The sequence below is a fragment of the Erythranthe guttata genome, chromosome 5, assembly GCF_056151865.1.
Source record: "Erythranthe guttata isolate IM_541 chromosome 5, IM_541, whole genome shotgun sequence".
Classification (NCBI taxonomy): Eukaryota; Viridiplantae; Streptophyta; class Magnoliopsida; order Lamiales; family Phrymaceae; genus Erythranthe; species Erythranthe guttata.
The window spans coordinates 10562704-10586971 of NC_142537.1; the positions used below are offsets into that span (position 1 = coordinate 10562704).

At 34.2% G+C, this 24268-nt stretch overlaps 2 protein-coding genes and 1 pseudogene across 2 annotated transcripts; 2 read left to right on the forward strand and 1 right to left on the reverse strand.

Moving 5' to 3' along the window:
* The first annotated feature begins 1933 nt into the window (after positions 1-1933).
* LOC148770593 (uncharacterized) lies at positions 1934-4081 on the forward strand. Its single transcript, XM_088817926.1, has 2 exons — positions 1934-1994; positions 3366-4081. The coding sequence occupies exons 1-2, from the start codon at positions 1934-1936 to the stop codon at positions 4079-4081; spliced, it is 777 nt and encodes a 258-aa protein (XP_088674052.1).
* A 5755-nt stretch (positions 4082-9836) lies between these two features.
* LOC105972142 (uncharacterized) lies at positions 9837-11981 on the forward strand. Its single transcript, XM_088817927.1, has 2 exons — positions 9837-9897; positions 11266-11981. The coding sequence occupies exons 1-2, from the start codon at positions 9837-9839 to the stop codon at positions 11979-11981; spliced, it is 777 nt and encodes a 258-aa protein (XP_088674053.1).
* A 7112-nt stretch (positions 11982-19093) lies between these two features.
* Positions 19094-21078, reverse strand: LOC148770594 (cytosolic sulfotransferase 14-like; annotated as a pseudogene).
* Positions 21079-24268: the final 3190 nt, after the last annotated feature.

Here is a 24268-nt window from a genome sequence, read left to right on the forward strand (position 1 = left end):
ACTACAAAATTTGCTTATTTTTAAAGTGGGAAATTTACAGTTTTTACCTCTCAGTTTGCACCGATTTCACTTTTGGTCTCATGTTCATGTTTCAATAATTTAATATTTTTGATCAATTTACCGTTAGTCCGTCAATTAGCCAGTGTTGCCACATGCTTGATTCTGTTATTAGTAACGGAAAATTGATGGAGATGACTAAAATAGTTGAATTTTTAAAATATGAGGAACCAAATGTGGTTTTTGTGAACATGGAGAACCAAATGTCAAACCGTTGCAAAATTGAGGGATGAAATTTGTATTTTTCCCTTTTAAAACTAGTATTTTAATAAGTATGCACAAAACCAATGAAATTGGTTATATTTTGTAGCTTTAACAAAATTAATCAATAATGAATTAGAATATTATAACTACAACTATTACATTCATTTATACGTTCCACTAATTTACTCAAAGTGATTTCATTTTACGTAGCTTGTATTTTTCCACCATATCATAAAATATGAATCTTAAATTTAAGATACAAACATAGGGGAAAATACAAATTTCACCCCTAAAGTTTACACTAATTTCACATTTGGTCCCCCATGTTCGCAAAAAACACATTTCGTCACTCATGTTTCAAAAATTCAACACTTTGTCATTTTCGTTAATTTTTCGTCAGTAATAACGGGATCAAGCATGTGTCCAATTTTTTATTAACTGACGGACTAACGATAAAATTGATGGAAAGAACCAAAAGTGTTCAATTATTAAAACATGAGGTACCAAATGTGTTTTCCATGAACATGGAGGACCAAATGTAAAATCGGTATAAACTTGAGGGATCACAAGTGCAAATTTCTATATAAAAACATGACAAATCATTCACAACCTCCTCACCAATTAAGACCATTTCAATACTAACAAGTATTTTCCAATCATGGGCCATGAATATGAAGTTCATTATGGAATTTAAAAATAAAACAAGTAACTCTAGACAAAAAAAAAATAAAAATACAAAGATGACGATGAGACTTTAAACATTCATACTAAATTGTAATTAATATAAAGTTAATGTTTTCTTTTTACACAACACTCCTTTATAAAATTTCTATAACAAAATACGAACTTGTTTGAATTCAATAGTTCCCACTCGAGAACTGACAATGACCACAAAATAGAGGTAAAAAAAGATCTTGCAAATGGAGATTTGGCTAAATAGAAGTCGGATAATTTTTATTAACTCTATCTCGTATAATCTGACTTACTTAATAAAACATCTGACCTCAATATGTTATATTATATTTTATTGTCTTTTAGAATTCGAAAAATATAAAAATTAATTTGTTCAACCTTGCAAATAAATAAATGCAATAATTTTATTCTTACAACTTTACAAGATTTGAAAATCTTATTATCATAACAATTCAACAATTCACTATTAAGACGGATTAAATAGCTGTCGTAATTAAGTCGTGTCTATCCCACCTAGTGAAATTTTGAATTATTTCTATATTAGCATTTGACAACGAGTAATTCATAGCATCAAAATCAAGATTAATTCCATTTATTTAGTATAAATAAATAATCGGAAGTGTAAAAAATCATATACATGTAATATTGCCTCATAGGATTTTCAATAAATTTATGCACACTTTTTCACTTATTTTTGTCAATTTTGCTTCATACACGTATATCTTAGGCTTTAGAAACAAGGATTAATATTTTTTGCCCATTTTGCCTCTACCTTTCACAACCCTAATTTCACCCTTGTGGACTCATTTCAAAGGTCTCACTTATCTATATATTGAATGCAATTGTGCCTCTGACACTTCACAGCTCATCACACACACAAGAGTAAAAGGCATAAAAAAATATTTTGTTACATTTTTGTGAACAAAAGAGAGAAGGTGAAAAAAACACACAGTTTGAATCAAAAGTAAAACTTGAAGAAATGGAGAGAGGAGGAAGCTCAAACATAGAACATAAGTACACCAGAAGAGCAGGCACATCTGGTAAAAATTACACTCCTGTTTCCTAATATTTTGTTTTTCAGATTAAATCTATATGAACAATGTGCATCGTTTTGTGCTTTATTTTTATGTTCACGTTTCTTATTTGTCGTAGTAAAAAATACGTGTTAATTGGTTGGATCTAGTTTTTTGATAATCGATCTTTTACTTGCACATTTGTGCGATTTAAGTTCGCAAATCTTTTTGATGCTTCACAGATCTCCTTGCGTGAATTGGGTAAAAGAATGATTTTTTTTTCTCGCTTTCGTATATCATTCTATTCCGATTTCTTGTATGTTTGACGAGTAAAGTTTTTTAATTTTTATGGTACTCTTAAAAAATCCACAAATCGGTCTTCTATTAGAGAATTGGTGTGGTTCAAGTTCGTAAAAAAATTTCATGGTTCAGGGATCTCCTTGCGTGAATTGTATAAAAAATGATTTAATTTATTTTTGTCGTTTTTGTGTAGCACATTCTATTCAGATTTCTTTTATGTTTAACATCTTTAACTTTTTATGATATTTTGATTTTTTTTGTCTAGCATAGAACAAACGTTAATTAAAAAAACAAAATTGTTCATGTAATGATTGGATTTCAATTTTCCTCGTTTCATCTTAATTTCTTTTTATTTTTCAAACTAATCCAATGCATTGTAATTAGTATTTTAATATATTCAATCAACTTTTTTTTTTCATAATTAAGAATAATTCTTTATTTTATTACAAAATAAATGTGATTCTATACGGATAAAATCAGAAAGGGTTCTAATTAATGTGGTTAAATTTGGTTGTAATAAATAGGGGAAATTAATTCAATATTATCCTCATATTGTTTGTCAATTCGATGAATATTTATTTTATATATGTATTATATAACTGTATTTCATTTATCGATAAACGGTGTATGTATATTAATGACGTCATATATACAGTTATTTCAAATAAAATAAAACATAAATTGCAATATAAAATATAATAGAATATCACAGTGTGTGAGAGATTAGTGCAATAAAAGTGAGTTTTTTGTACGTGACTTTTACATAATTTGTTTGTTGTTAGTTATTGGACAAAAATCAAACCACTTCATAAGTTCGTCATACCTATATGCTCTGCTTTTTGTACACAATCACGATAATAAAAGATGGTCATATATAAAACATGAACAACAAGTAACAGAAAATTGGCTACTCTATTTTATACATATTTTTTTGAATAAGTTCGAGTTTTTAAATTTATTTTGCTTTTATAGATTTGAAATTTTTTTTTTTCTTTATTGCATTGCATATGTCGATCCTATATCGCATCCCTCTATATTATGTCATTATTACATTGTCATGTGTATATTTTATTTACAAATTTAAATATATCATTTCAGGCATTGTCATTAGGGAAGGGGGCGTCCCCAACGTCGTCGCCACCGCCACCAATGTTGTCAACATCCCGGACGCCCCAACCAATGCCACGCCCGGAGAGGTGAACCAAGAGCAACACCAAGGCGTCAAAAGAGAGGCAGACCAATACATGCCGACAACAAATATCGCTCGCATCATGCGGTGCGTCCTCCCCGACCACGTTAAAATCGCCGACGATGCAAAGGAGGCCATCCAAGTGTGCGTCTCCGAGTTCATCGACTTCATTACTGCTGAGGCGAACAACCGGTGCCACCGCGACTACCGAAAAACCGTCACTCCGGAGGACGTGCTTGCGGCAATGACGTCGTTGGGTTTCGGCGACTACATAGATCCCCTCATCGTTTTCCTCAATAAGCATCGAGCCCAGCAGGACCTCGAGCGAGGCTCCATGACTCAGTTGGGGCAGTTTGTTAGGCGTGACGACGATAATGGTGGCTTCGTTAACCATCAGCAGCCGCAAGGTGCTCATATGGTGCGGTCGCCACCAGCACCAGCATCACTGGCGGCGCCGACGATGGGGTATTATGTCCCCTTGCCGCCGCATGTTGTTGGCACGATGGAAGATGGGGAAGAATTAGGTGGATCGACGAGAGCCATCAATGCATATATGTCGTGCAATTATGGTCGTGGAGAAGGCTCCTCTGAAAGCCCAGAGTTTGATCCATTTCAGAAGTTTTAATTAATACAAATGTATTGTGATATAAATGGACTAAAACATCATAGACAAATTAAATTCTATTTTCTATGGGTACCTTTTTATTTTATTTTATTATTATTATCATTTTTATGGATTGTTAGAGCTTTTTGGTTGCATTCAAAAATTTCATAGATTGTTTGAAATTAATATTTTGTAATATTCATTGATTGTATTATATATTTGTTTTCTTTTATAAAAACACGACTATACAATATAGTCAATATCGTGATACAATCAAGTTTTTTACGATATAACTCAACAATCAGCGTATTTATTAATCGTTCGTAAATATCATTCGATATCGCGATATCGACATTTATGATATTTTTTGGGTGGTTATTTGTGCGATTTCATCATAATTTGAGGTGATTTTGTCCGATTTCATCATATATGAGGAATTTGTGCGTTTTTTTCCATCAAATTTTGTGTGATTTATGTGATTTTCATCACATTTTTATTTATTTATGAATATTATCTTTTTTTTTCTCAACACAACAAGCCAAAATAAATAGTTTCTGTAAATTCTAATATTGTCCCAATAAAAACCAACAAATTTGGTCAACATTATACAATCATAAATAATCTATATCAGCAATTTCTAACAACTATGATTTTTGTCTGATTTAACGGTTTAAATAATGTTGAAATTTGAATGTAGATCAGTTTGAAACGAGTGGTTTGACTCCAAATTATAAAATTTTACAATTTTGTTGTATTTAATTTATCTTATTGTATTTAATTTATCTTATGTATAATCAAACACATCAGTTCCTTAACAATCATTTTAGCTAACTTTAGAACAATGATTGTTGAATGACATGTTTCCAAATACAAATATTATCCATAAAATAAAATAAAGAATCTCATGCAATATCTCTGGTGGTTGTTTGGATCATATCTCTGGTGGTTGTGCCATGCAATATACTCTTTCGCCAGGGGATAAGGATTAACATACTCCTTATGGTGAATGGCTGAAAGTTATTTCACTGGCGAAGGCGATAGTCCGACAAGCGAAGAGTGTTGACCGGGGTGGGGTGAAACTACCTCCGGTGGATGTTGGATCTTCATCACAGAGACCCGAGAAATCTGGGCCTCCGGCGACGGGATTCATGGGAATGGTGGCGGAATATTTGCACCTAGATAGGAAAAATTGGTTTTGTCGTATAATCAAGAATCCCTACAAATCATGGATAATTTTCTTTTGGCAGACAACTCCCAAAATCAGAGCATCATTACTTTTTCTACGGGGAGAGAGAAGATCATGAAAGATGATATTACGGATTAACAATCAAACATTAATTGAAAATATTCATTTGGTCAAAGTGAGCCCTCCTTGGGCCTAATTAATACATCTGGGGCCATGTTTTCTGTTGAACACAGGAAAGAGAAGAATAATTCTTGTATGTTTTATTAACCATTTATAGAGGTACAAGGAAAATAAATAATATCCATAAAATCTCGGGATTCAAAGATCTATGATTTTATACAAGTTATATTTAAGGGCAAATGGCAAATAGGCCCATGACAAGGGCACTTAATTAAAAGAGGGACATTCAACTTTTTTATCTTTCAAATAAATCCAGCCCATTCAAACTTATTTGCAAATAAGGAAAATCCTTTTTATATATACCAAAATTACCCCCAATTAATTGAAACCCAATTCAACTCCAATTTCATGATTTACACCCCAATTTAGCCAAATTTTATCAATAAACCAATTTTAACCCTAATTTTAATTTTGACCCCAATTTTGACTCGCCACCACTGGAGACCGGCGGTCTCCTACGTTGGCTTTTTTTTATTTTTTGAATTTTTTTTTTCCGTTAGGTCAACAACCGTTGACCGCCGAGTCTCCGGCGTTGACTTTTTGTTTTTTTTTTTTATAATTTTGTTTTTTCTTAAAAAAATATTAAATTAATATTACTGTCTTGGCTGCTAAATTACTGTCTCCAGCAGTTATTTAACTGTCGGAGACAGTAATTTAACTGTTAATTGACTTTTTTGTTTTTCAATTTTTTTTTAATTAATATTACTGTCTTCGATGCTAAATTACTGTCTCCAGCAGTTATTTAACTGTCGGAGACAGTGATTTAACTGTTAATTGACTTTTTTTTTTGTTAAATATTTTAATTAATATTACTGTATTCGTTGCGAAATTACTGTCTCCAGCAGTTATTTAACTGTCGGAGACAGTAATTTAACTGTTAATTGAATTTTTTATTCTTAAAAAAAATATTTTTAATTAATATTACTGTATTCGTTGCTAAATTACTGTCTCCATCAGTTATTTAACTGTCGGAGACGGTATTTTAACTGTTAATTGACTTTTTTTTTTTTTTTTGAAATTTTTTTTCTTAAAAAAATATTTTAATTAATATTACTGCCTTGGCTGCTAAATTACTGTCTCCAACAGTAATGTAACTGTCTTAAACAATAATATTACTGTTCGAGAAAATAATATTCATAATATTATTTTCCCAAACAGTAATATTACTGTCTGATACAGTAATTTAGTAGCCAATACAGTAATATTAATTAAAATATTTTTTTCTAAGAAAAAAAACTATCGACAAAAAAAAAGTCAACGCCAGAGACCGGCGGTCAACGGTGGTTGACCGACCGGAAAAAAAAATTCAGGAAAAAAAAAGTTTTCAAAAAAAAAAAAAAGTCAATGCCGGAATCTTGCCGGAAAAAAAAAATTCAGAAAAAAAATTATAAAAAAGTCAACGCCGGAATCTTGGCGAAAAAAAATTATTTTCTGAAAAAAAAAAATTGGGGGTTAATGTGATATATTTGTTTAAATGGGGTCAATGTGTAATATTAAGGAAGTTAGAGCATAATGGATGAAATTGATAAGAATTATATTATGGAGGGTATTTTAGACTAAAGACATGGGGGATGGGTTTAATTGAGAGACTTTTTTTTGTGGACCAATGTACATTTAAGTCCCATGTGATGGGTTTTTTTGTCATTTGCTCTATATTTAAAGTACATGAATTCGGAGGCATTGAATTCTTTCACTCGGTTATTAGGATGCTTCTAGCGTCAGATAGCTCAAAAACTGGCTGAGGTTAGATACCCCTAAATTACTATTCATTTTCAATAGATTAGATCTGAACCGTTGAATCAAAAAGTGATTTTGGGTTTCCTAGAAAAATGAATAAAATATTAATTTGAGAAATTACGCATCTACCCTTTTCACTTCAAATTATTTATTATATTAATATAAAATAGGCTAATATGGAATAGTCTGATTTACCCCCAAACAATAAACATTTAATCAAACCAAATGAACCAATTATTAAATAATTGAACTAAAGAAAGAAAATTCTTATAAAAAATAAGTTAATTCGTATTTCATATAAAAAATAATTGAACATGTTGATCTTTTTTTTTTGGTAATGAAGGAACCCGCAGCCAACCAAAGTTGCACTGGGTAAACCTACACTCTCGTACAATAGCTTGCAAATCATATGAGAAATGTAAACCCCACTAGCTAACCATGTGTGACAAGTTCCACCTACCGACCTTTGGCACGGGGATTCGAACCTGGGACAATTGAAATAGGCTCACTTGCTCCAACCTCTAGGCCATCCCTTGGGGGACTGAACGTATTGATCTTGAATGAATAACGACATGGAACATGGTTTTGATAATGAAATCGAACTATTTACTAATCTTAACGAAATTAAATTGGGAGGAATTACAAGATTATATATCATAAAACTTTATTTATTTATTGCTTCGAAATACAACATTAATTACCGTTTTTTAGTCAAACTTTACATTCAAAAACCACAAAATTTGCTTATTTTTAAAGTGGGAAATTTACAGTTTTTACCCCTTATTTTGCACCGATTTCACTTTTGGTCCCATGTTCATGTTTCAATAATTTAACATTTTTGGTCAATTTACCGTTAGTCCGTCAATTAGCCAGTGTTGCCACATGCTTGATTCTGTTATTAGTAACGGAAAATTGATGGAGAAGACTAAAATAGTTGAATTTTTAAAACATGAGTAACCAAATGTATTTTTTGTGAACATAGAGAACCAAATGTGAAACCGTTGCAAAATTGAGGGATGAAATTTGTATTTTTCCCTTTTAAAACTAGTATTTTAATAAGTATGCACAAAACCAATAAAATTGGTTATATTTTATAGCTTTAACACAATTAATCAATATATTAAGTTGTATAATATAATGAATTAGAATATTATAACTACAACTATTACATTCATTTATACGTTCCACTAATTTACTCAAAGTGATTTCATTTTATGTAGCTTGTATTTTGCCACCATATTATAAAATATGAATCTTGAAGTTAAGATACAAACATAGGGGAAAATACAAATTTCACCCCTAAAGTTTACACTAATTTCACATTTGGTCCCCCATGTTCGCAAAAAACACATTTGGTCACTCATGTTTCAAAAATTCAACACTTTGTCATTTCTGTCAATTTTTCGTCAGTAATAACAGGATCAAGCATGTGTCCAATTTTTTCTTAACTGACGGACTAACGATAAAATTGATGGAAAGAACCAAAAGTGTTAAATTATTTAAACATGAGGTACCAAATGTGTTTTCCCTGAACATGGAGGACCAAATGTAAAATCGGTATAAACTTGAGGGATCACAAGTGCAAATTTCTATATAAAAACATGACAAATCATTCACAACCTCCTCATCAATTAAGACCATTTCAGTACTAACAAGTATTTTCCAATCATGGGCCATGGATATTAAGTTCATTATCGAATTTAAAAATAAAACAAGTAACTCTAGACAAAAAAAAGATACAAAGATGACGATGAGACTTTAAACATTCATACTAAATTGTAATTAATATAAAATTAATGTTTTCTTTTTACACAACACTCCTTTGTAAAATTTCTATAACAAAATACGAACTTGTTTGAATTCAATAGTTCCCACTCGAGAACTGACAAAGACCACAAAATAGAGGTAAAAAAAGATCTTGCAAATGGAGATTTGGCTATATCGAAGTCGGATAATTTTTATTAACTCTATCTCGTATAATCTGACTTAATAAAACATCTGACGTCAATATTTTATATTATATTTTATTGTCTATTAGAATTCGAAAAATATAAAAATTAATTTGTTCAACCTTGCAAATAAATAAATGCAATAATTTTATTCTTACAACTTTACAAGATTTGAAAATCTTATTATCATAACAATTCAACAATTCACTATTAAGACGGATTAAATAGCTGTCGTAATTAAGTCGTGTCTATCCCACCTAGTGAAATTTTGAATTATTTCTATATTAGCATTTGACGACGAGTAATTGGTAGCATCAAAATCAAGATTAATTCCATTTATTTAGTATAAATAAATAATCGGAAGTGTAAAAAATCATATACATGTAATATTGCCTCATAGGATTTTCAATAAATTTTTGCACACTTTTTCACTTATTTTTGTCAATTTTGCTTCATACACGTATATCTTAGGCTTTAGAAACAACAATTAATATTTTTTGCCCATTTTTCCTCTACCTTTCACAACCCTAATTTCACCCTTGTGGACTCATTTCAAAGGTCTCACTTATCTATATATTGAATGCAATTGTGCCTCTGACACTTCACAGCTCATCACACACACAAGAGTAAAAGGCATAAAAAAAATATTTTGTTACATTTGTGTGAACAAAAGAGAGAAGGTGAAAAAAACATACAGTTTGAATCAAAAGTAAAACTTTAAGAAATGGAGAGAGGAGGAAGCTCAAACATAGAACATAAGTACACCAGAAGAGCAGGCACATCTGGTAAAAATTACACTCCTGTTTCCTAATATTTTGTTTTTAAGATTAAATCTATATGAACAATGTGCATAGATTTGTGTTTTATTTTTATGTTCACGTTTCTTATTTGTCGTAGTAAAAAATACGTGTTAATTGGTTGGAAATAGTTTTTTGATAATCGATCTTTTACTTGCACATTTGTGCGATTTAAGTTCGCAAATCTTTTTGATGCTTCACAGATCTCCTTGCGTGAATTGGGTAAAAGAATGATTTTTTTTCTCGCTTTCGTATATCATTCTATTCCGATTTCTTGTATGTTTGACGAGTAAAGTTTTTTAATTTTTATGGTACTCTTTTAAAAAAATCCACAAATCGTTCTTCTATTAGCGAATTGGTGTGGTTCAAGTTCGTAAATTTTTTTCATGCTTCAGGGATCTCCTTGTGTGAATTGTATAAAAAATGATTTTATTTATTTTTGTCGTTTTTGTGTAGCACATTCTATTCAGATTTCGTTTATATTTAACATCTTTTACTTTTTATGATATTTTGAATTTTTTTTGTCTAGGATAGAACAAACGTTAATTAAAAAAACAAAATTGTTCATGTAATGATTGGATTTCAATTTTCCTCATTTCATCTTAATTTCTTTTTCTTTTTCAAAATAATCCAATGCATTGTAATTAGTATTTTAATATATTCAATCAACTTTTTTTTCATAATAAAGAGTAATTCTTTATTTTATTACAAAACAAATGTGATTCTATACGGATAAAATCAGAAAGGGTTCTAATTAATGTGGTTAAAATTGGTTGTAATAAAATTGATACAATATAATCCTCATATTTTTTGTCAATTCGATGAATATTTATTTTATATATGTATTATATAATTGTATTTCATTTATCGATAAACGGTGTATGTATATTAATGACATCATATATACAGTTATTTCAAATAAAATAAAACATAAATTGCAATATAAAATATAATAGAATATCACAGTGTGTGAGAGATTAGTGCAATAAAAGTGAGTTTTTTGTACGTGACTTTTACATAATTTGTTTGTTGTTAGTTATTGGACAAAAATCAAACCACTTCATAAGTTCGTCATACCTATATGCTCTGCTTTTTGTACACAATCACGATAATAAAAGATGGTCATATATAAAACATGAACAACAAGTAACAGAAAATTGGCTACTCAATTTTATACATATTTTTTTGAATAAGTTCGAGTTTTTAAATTTATTTTGCTTTTATAGATTTGAAAAATATTATTTTTTTTCTTTATTGCATTGCATATGTCGATCCTATATCGCATCCCTCTATATTATGTCATTATTACATTGTCATGTGTATATTTTATTTACAAATTTAAATATATCATTTCAGGCATTGTCATTAGGGAAGGGGGCGTCCCCAACGTCGTCGCCACCGCCACCAATGTTGTCAACATCCCGGACGCCCCAACCAATGCCACGCCCGGAGAGGTGAACCAAGAGCAACACCAAGGCGTCAAAAGAGAGGCAGACCAATACATGCCGACAACAAATATCGCTCGCATCATGCGGTGCGTCCTCCCCGACCACGTTAAAATCGCCGACGATGCAAAGGAGGCCATCCAAGTGTGCGTCTCCGAGTTCATCGACTTCATTACTGCTGAGGCGAACAACCGGTGCCACCGCGACTACCGAAAAACCGTCACTCCGGAGGACGTGCTTGCGGCAATGACGTCGTTGGGTTTCGGCGACTACATAGATCCCCTCATCGTTTTCCTCAATAAGCATCGAGCCCAGCAGGACCTCGAGCGAGGCTCCATGACTCAGTTGGGGCAGTTTGTTAGGCGTGACGACGATAATGGTGGCTTCGTTAACCATCAGCAGCCGCAAGGTGCTCATATGGTGCGGTCGCCACCAGCACCAGCATCACTGGCGGCGCCGACGATGGGGTATTATGTCCCCTTGCCGCCGCATGTTGCTGGCACGATGGAAGATGGGGAAGAATTAGGTGGATCGACGAGAGCCATCAATGCATATATGTCGTGCAATTATGGTCGTGGAGAAGGCTCCTCTGAAAGCCCCGAGTTTGATCCATTTCAGAAGTTTTAATTAATGCAAATGTATTGTGATATAAATGCACTAAAACATCATAGACAAATTAAATTCTATTTTCTATGGATACCTTTTTATTTTATTTTACTATTATTATCATTGTTATGGATTGTTAGAGCTTTTTGGTTGCATTCAAAAATTTCATAGATTGTTTGAAATTGATATTTTGTAATATTCATTGATTGCATTATATATTTGTTTTCTTTTATAAAAACACGACTATACAATATAGTCAATATCGTGATACAATCAAGTTTTTTATTGAAACGATATAACTCAACAATCAGCGTATTTATTAATCGTTCGTAAATAACGGTAAATATCATTCGATATCGCGATATCGACATTTATGATATTTTTTGGGTGGTTATTTGTGCGATTTCATCATAATTTGAGGTGATTTTGTCCGATTTCATCATAGATGAGGAATTTGTGCGTTTTTTTCAATCACATTTTGTGTGATTTATGTGATTTTCATCACATTTTTATTTATTTATGAATATTATCTTTTTTTTCTCAACACAACAAGCCAAAATAAATAGTTTCTGTAAATTCTAATATTGTCCCAATAAAAACCAACAAATTTGGTCAACATTATACAATCATAAATAATCTATATCAGCAATTTCTAACAACTATGATTTTTGTCTGATTTAACGGTTTAAATAATGTTGAAATTTGAATGTAGATCAGTTTGAAACAAGTGGTTTGACTCCAAATTATAAAATTTTACAATTTTGTTGTATTTAATTTATCTTATTGTATTTAATTTATCTTATGTATAATCAAACACATCAGTTCCTTTTTAGCTAACTTTAGAACAATGATTGTTGAATGACATGTTTCCAAATACAAATATTATCCATAAAATAAAATAAAGAATCTCATGCAATATCTCTGGTGGTTGTTTGGATCATATCTCTGGTGGTTGTGCCATGCAATATACTCTTTCGCCAGGGGATAAGGATTAACATACTCCTTATGGTGAATGGTTGAAAGCTATTTCAATGGCGAAGGCGATAGTCCGACAAGCGAAGAGTGTTGATCGGGGTGGGGTGAAACTACCTCCGGTGGATGTTGGATCTTCATCACAGAGACCCGAGAAATTTAGGCCTCCGGCGACGGGATTCATGGGAATGGTGGCGGAATATTTGCACCTAGATAGGAAAAATTGGTTTTGTCGTATAATCAAGAATCCCTACAAATCATGGATAATTTTCTTTTGGCAGAAAACTCCCAAAATCAGAGCATCATTACTTTTTCGACGGGGAGAGAGAAGATCATGAAAGATGATATTACTGATTGGCAACAATCAAACGTTAATTGAAAATATTCATTTGGTCAAAGTGACCCCTCCTTGGGCCTAATTAATACATCTGGGGCCATGTTTTCTGTTGAACACGGGAAAGAGAAGAATAATTCTTGTATGTTTTATTAACCATTTATAGAGGTACAAGGAAAATAAATAATATCCATACAATCTCAGGATCTATACAAATCTTCTCGGCTAATAGTCCCCTCAAGTTGGTGAGTAGATGTTTATCATGCCCAACTTGTCTATCACGTTGTGAAATTCTTTGCCCGATACTGCCTTGGTGAGGACATCAGCGAGTTGACTAGCAGATTTGACAAACAGAAAACATATGACTGTTTGATCGAGTTTTTGTTTGATACAATGACGATCTATTTCAAGATGCTTAGTTCGATCACGCTGAACAAGATTATGTTCAATTTGAATTGCTGCCTTGTTATCACAATACAACTTCATAGGGACTTTATATTCTACCCCTAATTTTTTTACGACGCTCTTGATCTTAACAATTCACATAAATCTTGAGCCATTCCTCGGAACTCCGCCTCTGCACTAGATCGTGCTACGACTTCTGTTTTTTACTTCTCAGTAACCAGATTTTCTTCCGCAAAGGTTAGATAGCCAGATGTGGACCTCCTCGTTGTTTGATCTCCCACCCAATCTGCATCAGTATAACCTTCAACATTTAAGACATCATTCTTCGAGTACAATAAACCCTTGCCAGAATTACCTTTAAGATATCTCAAAATTCTATTGACCGCTTCCATTTCCCTTGTTTGGTTCATGCATAAATTGGCTCACGATACTTACGGCGTATGTTATATCAGGTCTGGTATGTGTTAGATAAATGAGTCTGCCCATAAGCCTTTGATACCGAGTTGCCGCACTCGTTTCGACCGGTTACTTACGAGTACCTTGGGACTACCGACCCGTTCGAACACCTCTGTAGGTTCAACAACACTTCAACATTGCACCGATTCACCGACGGGGTAAAGTGCAGGGTCTTTCCAATCACGTTAGCGGGCGCCGCCCAAACTTGATTCAGCCAACTGTAAACCACCACGGTTAGCGGATTCGATCAATTGAGTTCCTAATTCACGGATCACTTTGCAAGCTCAAAGAAGCAGAAAAGAAGCACCCTAACTTTGTTCGTGGTTAAGCAAAGGGAGGGAGAGTACTTGCGAAGCTTCATCAAGCGGTTCATTGCGGCTACCCTAAAAGTACCAATCACTTCGGAGGAGGTCCTGATCAATGCCCTCGCCCAGGGATTGCGTGCGGGAGAATTCTTCACCTCACTCTCTAAAAAGCCTCCTCTCTCCTTCAATGTTTTGCTAAAAAAGGCAGAACGGTACATGAACGCAGAAGAAGCAGAGCATAACAAATTTGGTGAGGCCAAAGACGGAGGCGAGAGAAGAAAGGAAAAGAAAGAGTATAAAATACACAGGTTGAATCAGTCGATTAAAAAAGAAGGACCAAGCGAGAGGCGAGTAGGACCTCATTTCGACAGTTATGTATAGTTAGTAGCACCGCCAGGCGAGATATTGGTAGACATAGAGAATCACTGAAAGCTAAAATGGCCGTGCACTTATGCGGAGGTACCAAAGAGAAGCCCTACGCTGGGAAGCTTTTGTCATTTCCACTACGATTATGGTCACACTACTAATGAGTGCCAGCATCTTCGGGATGAAATCCAAAGGTTGATACGCGCGAAAAATCTACTAGAGTTCGTAAAGGATGGGAATTCGTGCCCGCAACTGGTCCCTGCTCGGCGTGCGAACGAACCTCGAAAGGAACCAGTAAGAGAAAAGCAAAAAAGCAAAACGACATGAAGGACCACGTGCCACAGGATAATTTCATAAGCATGCATGATTCTGGGAGGACCATCGGGTGAAGATTGCATTAGGGCACGGCAGGCAAACCTTCGGCAGCTGTGAGAGATGAAGGAGTTATTCGGAGAAATGGAAGAGGCAGACAGGGTGATTCGTGCGCACCTTCGGCGTTTATACGAGATGGAGGCTCAGCTTGAAGAGGTGCAAAGAGTCTCACGTGTCCCCCTCATCCTTTTCTGTCAGCTAGACCAAGAAGCAATCAGCAACCCCACTCTGATGCACTGGTAATTACGGTTATGGTGGCCAATTTTGACATCGCTAAAATACTGGTGGACACCGGCAGTTCCGACGACATCATATACTACGAGTGTTTCAATAAAATAAACATGAACTTCAAGTTAAAATATGTGGAGACGAATCTATAAGATTCTCTGAAGAATCAGTGCGTTCAGTATGAGAGGTATGCCTCCCCATTTCCCTTGGAATGGAGCCAACGCGAGCTACGCGGTCGGTGAATTTCTTGGTTCTGTATGCGCCTTCTATATACAATATCATACTGGGTCGGCCTTCCATGAACTTATTTCAGGACGTTGTCTCGACATATCATATGAAGTTAACATTTCCCGTTCTGGATCAAATCGGAGAAGTTCAAGCGGATCAAGAATCCTCTAGAAGTTGCTATTATGACGCGAATAGGAAATATAGATGTTATTCGAACCGGAAAAGCGAGTAGCAACCGGGGAAAAGAGGACCAAAGGCCGGAGGTGGACCCGACAAAGGAGGAGGCTCATGTTTAGCCAATGGAGGAGTTAATGGTAATCCAGCTTTGTGAAAAGGACGCGTCTCGCACCACCAGAATAGGAGGCAATATGGATGCAGTCGTATCAGAGCAACTAACAAATTTCTTGCGGAACAATCAAGATGTGTTCGCCTTCTCGCCCCCGGATCTGGGGAGTATTGACGAGCAACTGGTTGTGCATAAGTTGAACATAAAACAAAACGCGAAGCCAATAAAACAAAAGCGACAACATTTCGGATCAGAAAAGGAAAAAATAATACATGAGGAGGTACGTAAGTTATTAATAGCGGGACATATTCGGGAAATTCGTTTTCCTACTTAGTTGTCCAACGCAGTGTTAGTCAAGAAGGGGGAAGCCAAGTGGCAAATGTGCATTGACTTCAGAGACTTCAACAAGCATGCCCAAAAGATTACTATATGTTGCCCCCGAATAGACCAGCTTGTGGATTAAACTGCCGGTTGCGAGATGTTGAGTATGATGGATGCCTCTCAAGTGTATCGTCAGATTCCCTTAAGCCGAGAAGACCAAGCTAAAGTAAGCTTCATCACTTCCACAAGAACTTACTGCAACCACTTCTTATCTTTTGCAGAGGTAGTATGATGTTTTGTGGCATGTAATGATTGCAACTTTGGGCAATATTTTGCTGTGTGGCCAAGTGTGTCACAAAATTGGAACTTGGAAATTGATATTATTTAGAGGCTTGACTTGGCCAGTGAAACCACGCCGAGAAGTGTCGTCGTTCGTATTACGTGAATTCCCAAAAGATTTAGATTGGGTGCAGTTGGCTGTGGTGACGAGAGATTGAGCAGCGGAGTCCATTCTCCCTTTCGTGTGCGACTAGCAGATCATGCACGGCTGATTCTCGGAACAGGATGGGAGCGATGTTCTCACGGTATTCAGGTCCGAGGCCATTCAGGATATAGAGTGTGAGATCGGCGGCTCAAATTGGAGTGTCAATGAGGGCAATTTCATCAGTGAGAACCTTGACAGTGTGAAGATACTCCGTAACAGACCGGGAACCACGCTGGGACATGGTGAGCTCCTCCTTTAATTGCATAACACGAGTCCTGGAGCGATTGGCTTAAAGTTTGATCAATTTTGTCCAAGCAACATGAGAAGTAGGCGCTCGGGCAATCAGCGCGCTGATTGTAGGTGAAACGGAGGCAAGGATGTTGTGAAGGAGGAGTGTATCTTGACGATCCAGTGATTGACAATGGATGCATCGAAAGATGTGGACATGATGGTTGGGCACTTGTGGTTCCGTCGACGTCACCCATAAGATCGTCTCCAATGAGTAAATATAGTTAATATGGCTGTCAACCACATCAATATTACTGTTTAGACGGGCCAAAAAATGTTGAAGAAAAAAAAAGTTCAAACAATTTAAAAAAAAAAAAAAAGTTCACGAAAGCTTAAGTTTGACGGAAAACTAACAGAAGCTACCCTCATAAACCACAAAGGGGGTATATGTTGATATTACAAGCGCGAGGGGTCATCAGCAAAAGTTTGTAACTAGAGGAGATTTAAGTGCTATTTACTAACTAATATTACTAGCAATGTTGTCTCCAAGAAAAAAATTCAACGAATATGAAGGTAAATCACAAAAAATATATATTTTGATTCACTAACACAATTATTTTTTGTATTACTTACATGTATATTTATTTTGCAGTATGTGCCTGTTATTTAATTCTCACACTGTGTTTCACGCGTATCCATGATTACTTATGAACAATGGAAAATGTGCACGTTACTCACAAGGTATTACCCAAGTGCTGGGGTGCTGTTTGTCAATTGCAAAAAATTGATTAACATTGGTTAATGAAATTACAGACAGTATGCTCTAATTATTTAACTAATTAATATACTTAATAATACTTTTCTATTAAGAAAATAGTACTATGACTTACTGAGTCAGCTGAGTTATGCCATGCAGACAAGAAGTTGATTTCTTGGTCATTTGGTTCTTTGTGGATTCATTTATGGCTGCGATCAGCAGCCACAACAGCCACTTTTCCAATCAAACTGAAAATTCAATTAAATTAAATAAGATAAACAAAAATGATTTACTGATTATTTGTTTCTGTAAATAGATAATATAATATAATATAATATAATATAATACCCGTCACCATAATTGTAGATTTCATGGGACATTTTGAAGAAGAGCTCAGGCTTAAGCCCTTGATAGCAGTGGGGAAGCGGGGAAGCTAGTGTAGGGCCGAGGGGCCACGGCCCCCCTGCAAATTTTAAATTTATTTACTACTATACATGTATATATAATTTATATCTTTTTATATGATGGTTCTATAATTTTGAACAATTAAGTTTTATATAAAAATAAAATAAAAAATTTAATTAAAGAAAACAAAGAAGAATAATAAATAAGTCTAACATGTAGGATAAGGAAGATACGTGACATGGAACTAGGGCGAGTCTATTAATGGGCAAGGACGGAGTCAGACCTGTCCAATTTTTTATTATTTAGTCCACCCAAAATTCAGATTAATGCAAAAAATAAGGTCCTAAGTTTTCATTTCCTATCTTCTTCTAAAAAATATCCTATTTTTTTTCAAGGGCGCTGCCCCGGAACCCCTAAAATTTAAGTCCATCATGTAGCAATATCTTAAACTCCTCACTCTTGGAGCAGTTATTGTTCTTATTAATTTATTTATGTTAGTTTTTATGTATATTCCCCCGCCCCCCGCCCTTGGAGAAATCCTAGCTTCGCCACTGCTTGATAGTGTTGGTACTTATATACCGACGAGTTTTTGCCGCCGTTCACCTATAGAGGCAGCAAAAATGCAGAAATTGTAACCACAGTGGGTTAAATGCTATTTACTAAAAAATAAAATCATATATTTTTATCATTTATGAAATACTCTAGGTAGTTTTGTAACTTTCACATATTTTTTTATTTCTTACTTTTTTAAAAACGTATAATATTTCTGCAAATTTTATAATATCCAAAGATTTCTCTATGTATTTTTCATTTAAGACAACAAGAATCTAGCATTTCATATTAGTCGTTTTATTAAATAACCATTGCAAGCAACACAGACACGATTGCCAACTATTACAAACACAATTATTAAAGTTACATAATGATAATAACAATAAGAAGTAGAAGACTTAAATAAACACATTATTGGTGAACCATTAAGTAAGTTAGGTGTTGAACTTTAAACCGGAGCCCTGGAATTTGATCTCCATGAGCTTGTTCATGCGTTCATTTTGTCAGATAATTTGTCGAATCTCCAACTTCTCCTTTCCTAAAGAATGAACTATTTTTAAGTACACCATCGTAAACATATCCATTCTTGTTTACCTCTAAGCTCTTCAAACTGTTAAAGCTGCATAGCCTTGAGATTTCTTCTATAAGGCCCTTTTCTTCTTCCTCCGACGAAAAAGGGCGCCCCAGAAACTTAGCAATCTTCTTTACATTAAATGATATATCATGTTTGAGTTCCTCATACGTTAGAAACAACACTTTAGCAGGATTCTCCAAATGTGCATTCTAGTATCCAACCATTTGCTCCCAAAAGGGCCCATACGGATGAGTTCCCTCACAAAACATATCGAAAGTCTCGTCTAGTCCAAGTGGGACTCCATCTTTTCCTAGCTTGTTTTCAAGAAAGAACTGGCGCTGAGAGATGAACTGGTCCAAAGGGTTTCTGCAGATGTAGATAATTTTACATTTTGATTCACGTATGGAATCAGAAAGGAATTTGAAAGGCGTGTGGGTCGAGAAGATTCTTTGAGTGTTATTCTAGATTCTTTGAGGATTTCCTTGGTCTGAATAAATATCATCCCATAGGAAAGGCACAAGTGTGTGAGGATGAATAGTGAGTAAAGGGCTTTGATCAACAGAATAAATATTGCGATTAACTAGGGAAAAAACGAGGGCTTTTAACTAGGTGGTTCCTGATTTAGGAAGACTTGCCAATAATATGTCGGAATCTTTGGCTTTGAAGTTCATTTGAGAATACAATTCTTCTCGGAAAAATAATATCGTATACCAAAATTTATGTATATTATTTGTTTTGTATACCAAAACAAATAATATACATAAATTATAATTGATTTATACATAAGTTTTAATCGACTGTTTTGCGTATTGATTTCGATTTGTATAAATCAATTACAATTTATGTATATTATTTGTTTTGTAAAAAATGGTGATTTTCGTTTTTATGTATTGTGTTTTTTTACTTTTAGTCGTCATTTTTTTAATCGACTATGCTTCATCGTAGTCTAATAATATACCTAATAGAGAACAAAGTTAAAAAACGAAATAAATAAATGGTTGATGAGATTCGGTTTTCGGGTTTTGGGTTTTGGGTTTCGGGTTTTTGGGTTTCGAGTTTCGGGTTTCGGGTTTCGGGTTTCGGGTTTTGGGTTTCGGGTTGTCGGGTTTTGGTTTCGGGGTTTTGAGTTTCGAATTTCGGGTTTCGAGTTTCGGGCAATGTTAATGAGGTGGCAGAGGCATAATTGAAAAAATGACTGGCTGAAATTAGGAGTGAACGTAACTTTTCTCAAATGTTGCAAAATAATTTGGGCATAGGGACTCCCTATTAAAAGAAGCATTGGACTATATAAAATAAGCGCTTTAAACAATAGACCAGCCTAATAATGAATGCTATGCATTAATTCTCTCAATAAGCGTTGACCTTTTTCAAAGAGAAAAAAAAAAATCAATGATTTATTCTTTTTATCTTACATGTTAGTCAGAAACAAAAAAAATGTAAAATAATATTAAGAAGAGATGATGTAATTATAATAAAATATTTAAAACAACTATTTACAGTACATTGTATGCACTTAGAAAAAATCAAAAAAAATATTGAAGGGGTATAAATGTTGTTTTGAAATTATTGATGTTCATTCTAATGTTAGATCACCTTAAGTAATTCATGTAGGATGAGTTGGAAGAGAAAAGAGGATCATTGACTCACGAGTTAGATGATTCTGAGAGGAGCTGCTATGAGTAGATTGTTGCATCCGAGACCTAGGGTCTGAGGTGGATGCATTATCCGTTGGCGGTGGAGGTGATTGTGCCACGGGTGGAGCCGCAGGGGGAGCGTTGATCCCGCTGCGGCGATGTATTGTGCCACTGCTTCAGTGACAGCACGAGCTGAAACCTCTATTATCATGTGTTGGAGGACCTCTTCGGTTATCTGAACCGTCCGAGGAGTTGGGAGGAGTTGATCATATTGAGTCCCCGGTGGGGCTCTTGAGGAGGGACATGTATTGGATCCCAAATACGGGGATGGGGGAGTGGCAAGCCAGAGCCATAATGATGTCTAAAGGTCATCCTGCATGCTACGTGATCTAGTATGCCTTTCCACAGACGGCGCAATTATGATGATGCTAATGTTAGATCACTTTAAGTAATTGAGGTAGGATGAACTGGGAGAGCAAAGTGGATCACTAGCTCACGAATTACATGGTTCTGAGATACATGTGATCAGAGAATACGTAAACTAGATCGGGGGTGGATCCGGCAGAAACCCCTCCAACGCTCAAGTCAGACGTGCGGATAGGAGAAGTAGTTGAGAGAATACAAATTGTAGTATTTCTTAGATAATAGGGTGCCCCTTTAATAAATAAATTAAATCGTTATTTATACCTTGTCGATTGGGCTGGAGTTGGTTAATTGAGATTGTCGGGCCTAAACCTTATCTAAAGGTGATTGGGTCTTCGTTGTAGTGGGCTTCAAACATGGGCTTGTGGCCCAGTAAGTTAAAAAATTGTATGTCCATTGGGTTGACCCTATTAGGCAAACCTATTATTATTGGTACCAATAATCTAATGAGGTAAAACAGATAAGTGTTACACAGTTTATACTATACTACACCATGTGAAATATATCGGGTAAATCTTTACAATTTATAAGAACCTAAAAACACCCACACCTATATTGGTGTGTGTAGATCAATGACAAAAATTCAACCGGTATAACCTTCATGTAGCGTAGAAATTACTGTGTTACACATACCGTAGTTGAAATGAAGAAATGTATTTATTTCCACGTTTTTTGCCAAATAACTAAGAGAAACCTTTGTCATTAGTATAGATTATTCAATATTCATTTGAGACCTTCAAATTAAAGCCATATACGTTTCAGATAATACATATCGAAATTGATGAATTTTAAGAATTTCTTTTCCATTTTCTTTTTGAAATCCCACTCCAGTTCCATTTTAATTTTGGAATACTTAGCAAGACCCCCCATCTAGGAAATGTAGTCAAGGAAAATCCATATCTCAAAAGTAATTAGAGGAAACCACTCCCCCTTTAAAACAAACCTCCTAACAAATCTGAATTTTCTAATATACCCTTGAAGAACCATAATCTCATTTATCATTTATCTTCTTCTTTCCACGCCTCTCCTCTCATTTATTCTATGCTATTTTTTTCTCTTTTCAATATCCCACCCATATCTCTGGTTTTTTCTCTCTTGATATTGAGGCAAAGAACAAGAGTCGTCGGTGCTTCTAGAACGACACTCCTTCTCTTGATGATGGTTTTTTTCGCAGCGTGCTGCCGGAATGAGTGCGAGGAAGATGATTTTTTTCTCGATTGTTGCCAGAATCGGATATTGATGGGTAGTGGTTCTGCTTTGATTGGTAGTGCGGGTTGTGATTTACTTTTTACTTTATTTGTAATAAAAACCCGTCAAAATATCGAAGTGGGGTGGTGATGGTGGTGTGGCGGCGGTGTGGTGAAGATGGGGAGGCAGATCTAAAAAAATTTGGTAGATCGGGCAAAGGACAGTGCTGGTAGAGAAATTCGCGCACGCTAGACCCTTAATCGACTATGTTTTATGAATTCGATTAAGTTTATCGACTACGCTTTGGTAGTCGATTAAAGTGTTAATCGACTATTTTGGTAGTCGATTAAGGTTATGACTTTATATTTTAATTCATTTTTGGAGTTTTGAGTATTGATTCCGATTTGAATAAATCAATTACAATTTATGTATATCATTTGTTTTGTAAAAATAATGTTGATTTGTTATGTGGTTGGGCTTTTTTTAATTTTTAGTAGTCAATTCATTAATCGACTATGAAGCATAGTCGATTAATATACCAGATAGAGAAATTAAGTTAATAAATAAATAAAAAGATAATAAAAAATCAATGAAAAGAATTAAAAAATTATATAAAAACAAAAAAAAAAAAAAAAAAAAAAAAAAACGCTGATGAGGTAGCCGCATAGTGCGTGATACTGTTGATGAGGTGGCATTGGCATAATTGGAAAAATGGCTGGCTATAAGTACAAGTGGAGTTTTCTCAAATGGTGCCAAAATAGTTTGGGTCTCTCCCCATTAAAAGAATTATTGAGGATTATATCAAACTAGTATCTCACCCTTGCGATACACGGGATTCTAAGATTATAAAGTATTAATCTAAAAAAATCAACGAACTAATACTAATACTAACATTAATACCAATATCAATACCAATACCAATACCAATACCAATACCAATATCAATATCAATATCAATACCAATACCAATATCAATACCAATATCAAAACAAATATCATTATCAATACAATACCAATGCCAATGCCAAAACAAATATCAATACCAATACAAGTACCGATACAATACTATTACCAATACCAATACCATGCCGGATGGATAGGTGGTAGAGGACTATTCGCGACCAAATTAACAAGCATGAAATGTTTGTTGTGCAATCACAACAATCATACATGATAAGTCATGTTTTTAAATAATTTCATATTGAACTAATATTATTAATATTACTATTGCAATTAGTATAAGTATAAATATAAATACTAGAATTAGTATTAGTATTACGATTAAGATTAACATACTAGAATTCTGATAGGATCAAAGTCATGATCAATATTAAGATTAGGTTTAGAATTAAGACCAGGATCATGATTATAATTCGGATCAGGATCATGATCACAATTTAGATTAAGATTAGTATATAGGAAATATTGGGACTTGGATTACATTTTAGGATTAACATTAGCATTAACATTAGTCGATTAGTATTACTATTAGCATAATAGTATTAGTATATTAACATTAGTATTAGTATTAGCATTGACATTAGCATATTAGTATTACCATTATTATATTAGTATTATAATTAGCATTAGTATATTAGGGGCCAAGGGATGGGGGGCCCTGGGGCAAGGGATTTCGCTTTTTTTTTTTTTGTTACAAGTATTAGTATATTAGGATTAAAATTAATTTACCATTAGTATATTAGGGTGGATATTAATGTTACTATTAGTATTACTGCATTAGTATTTTGATCAACATTAAGATTACGATCAAGATTGAGATCGAGATAATC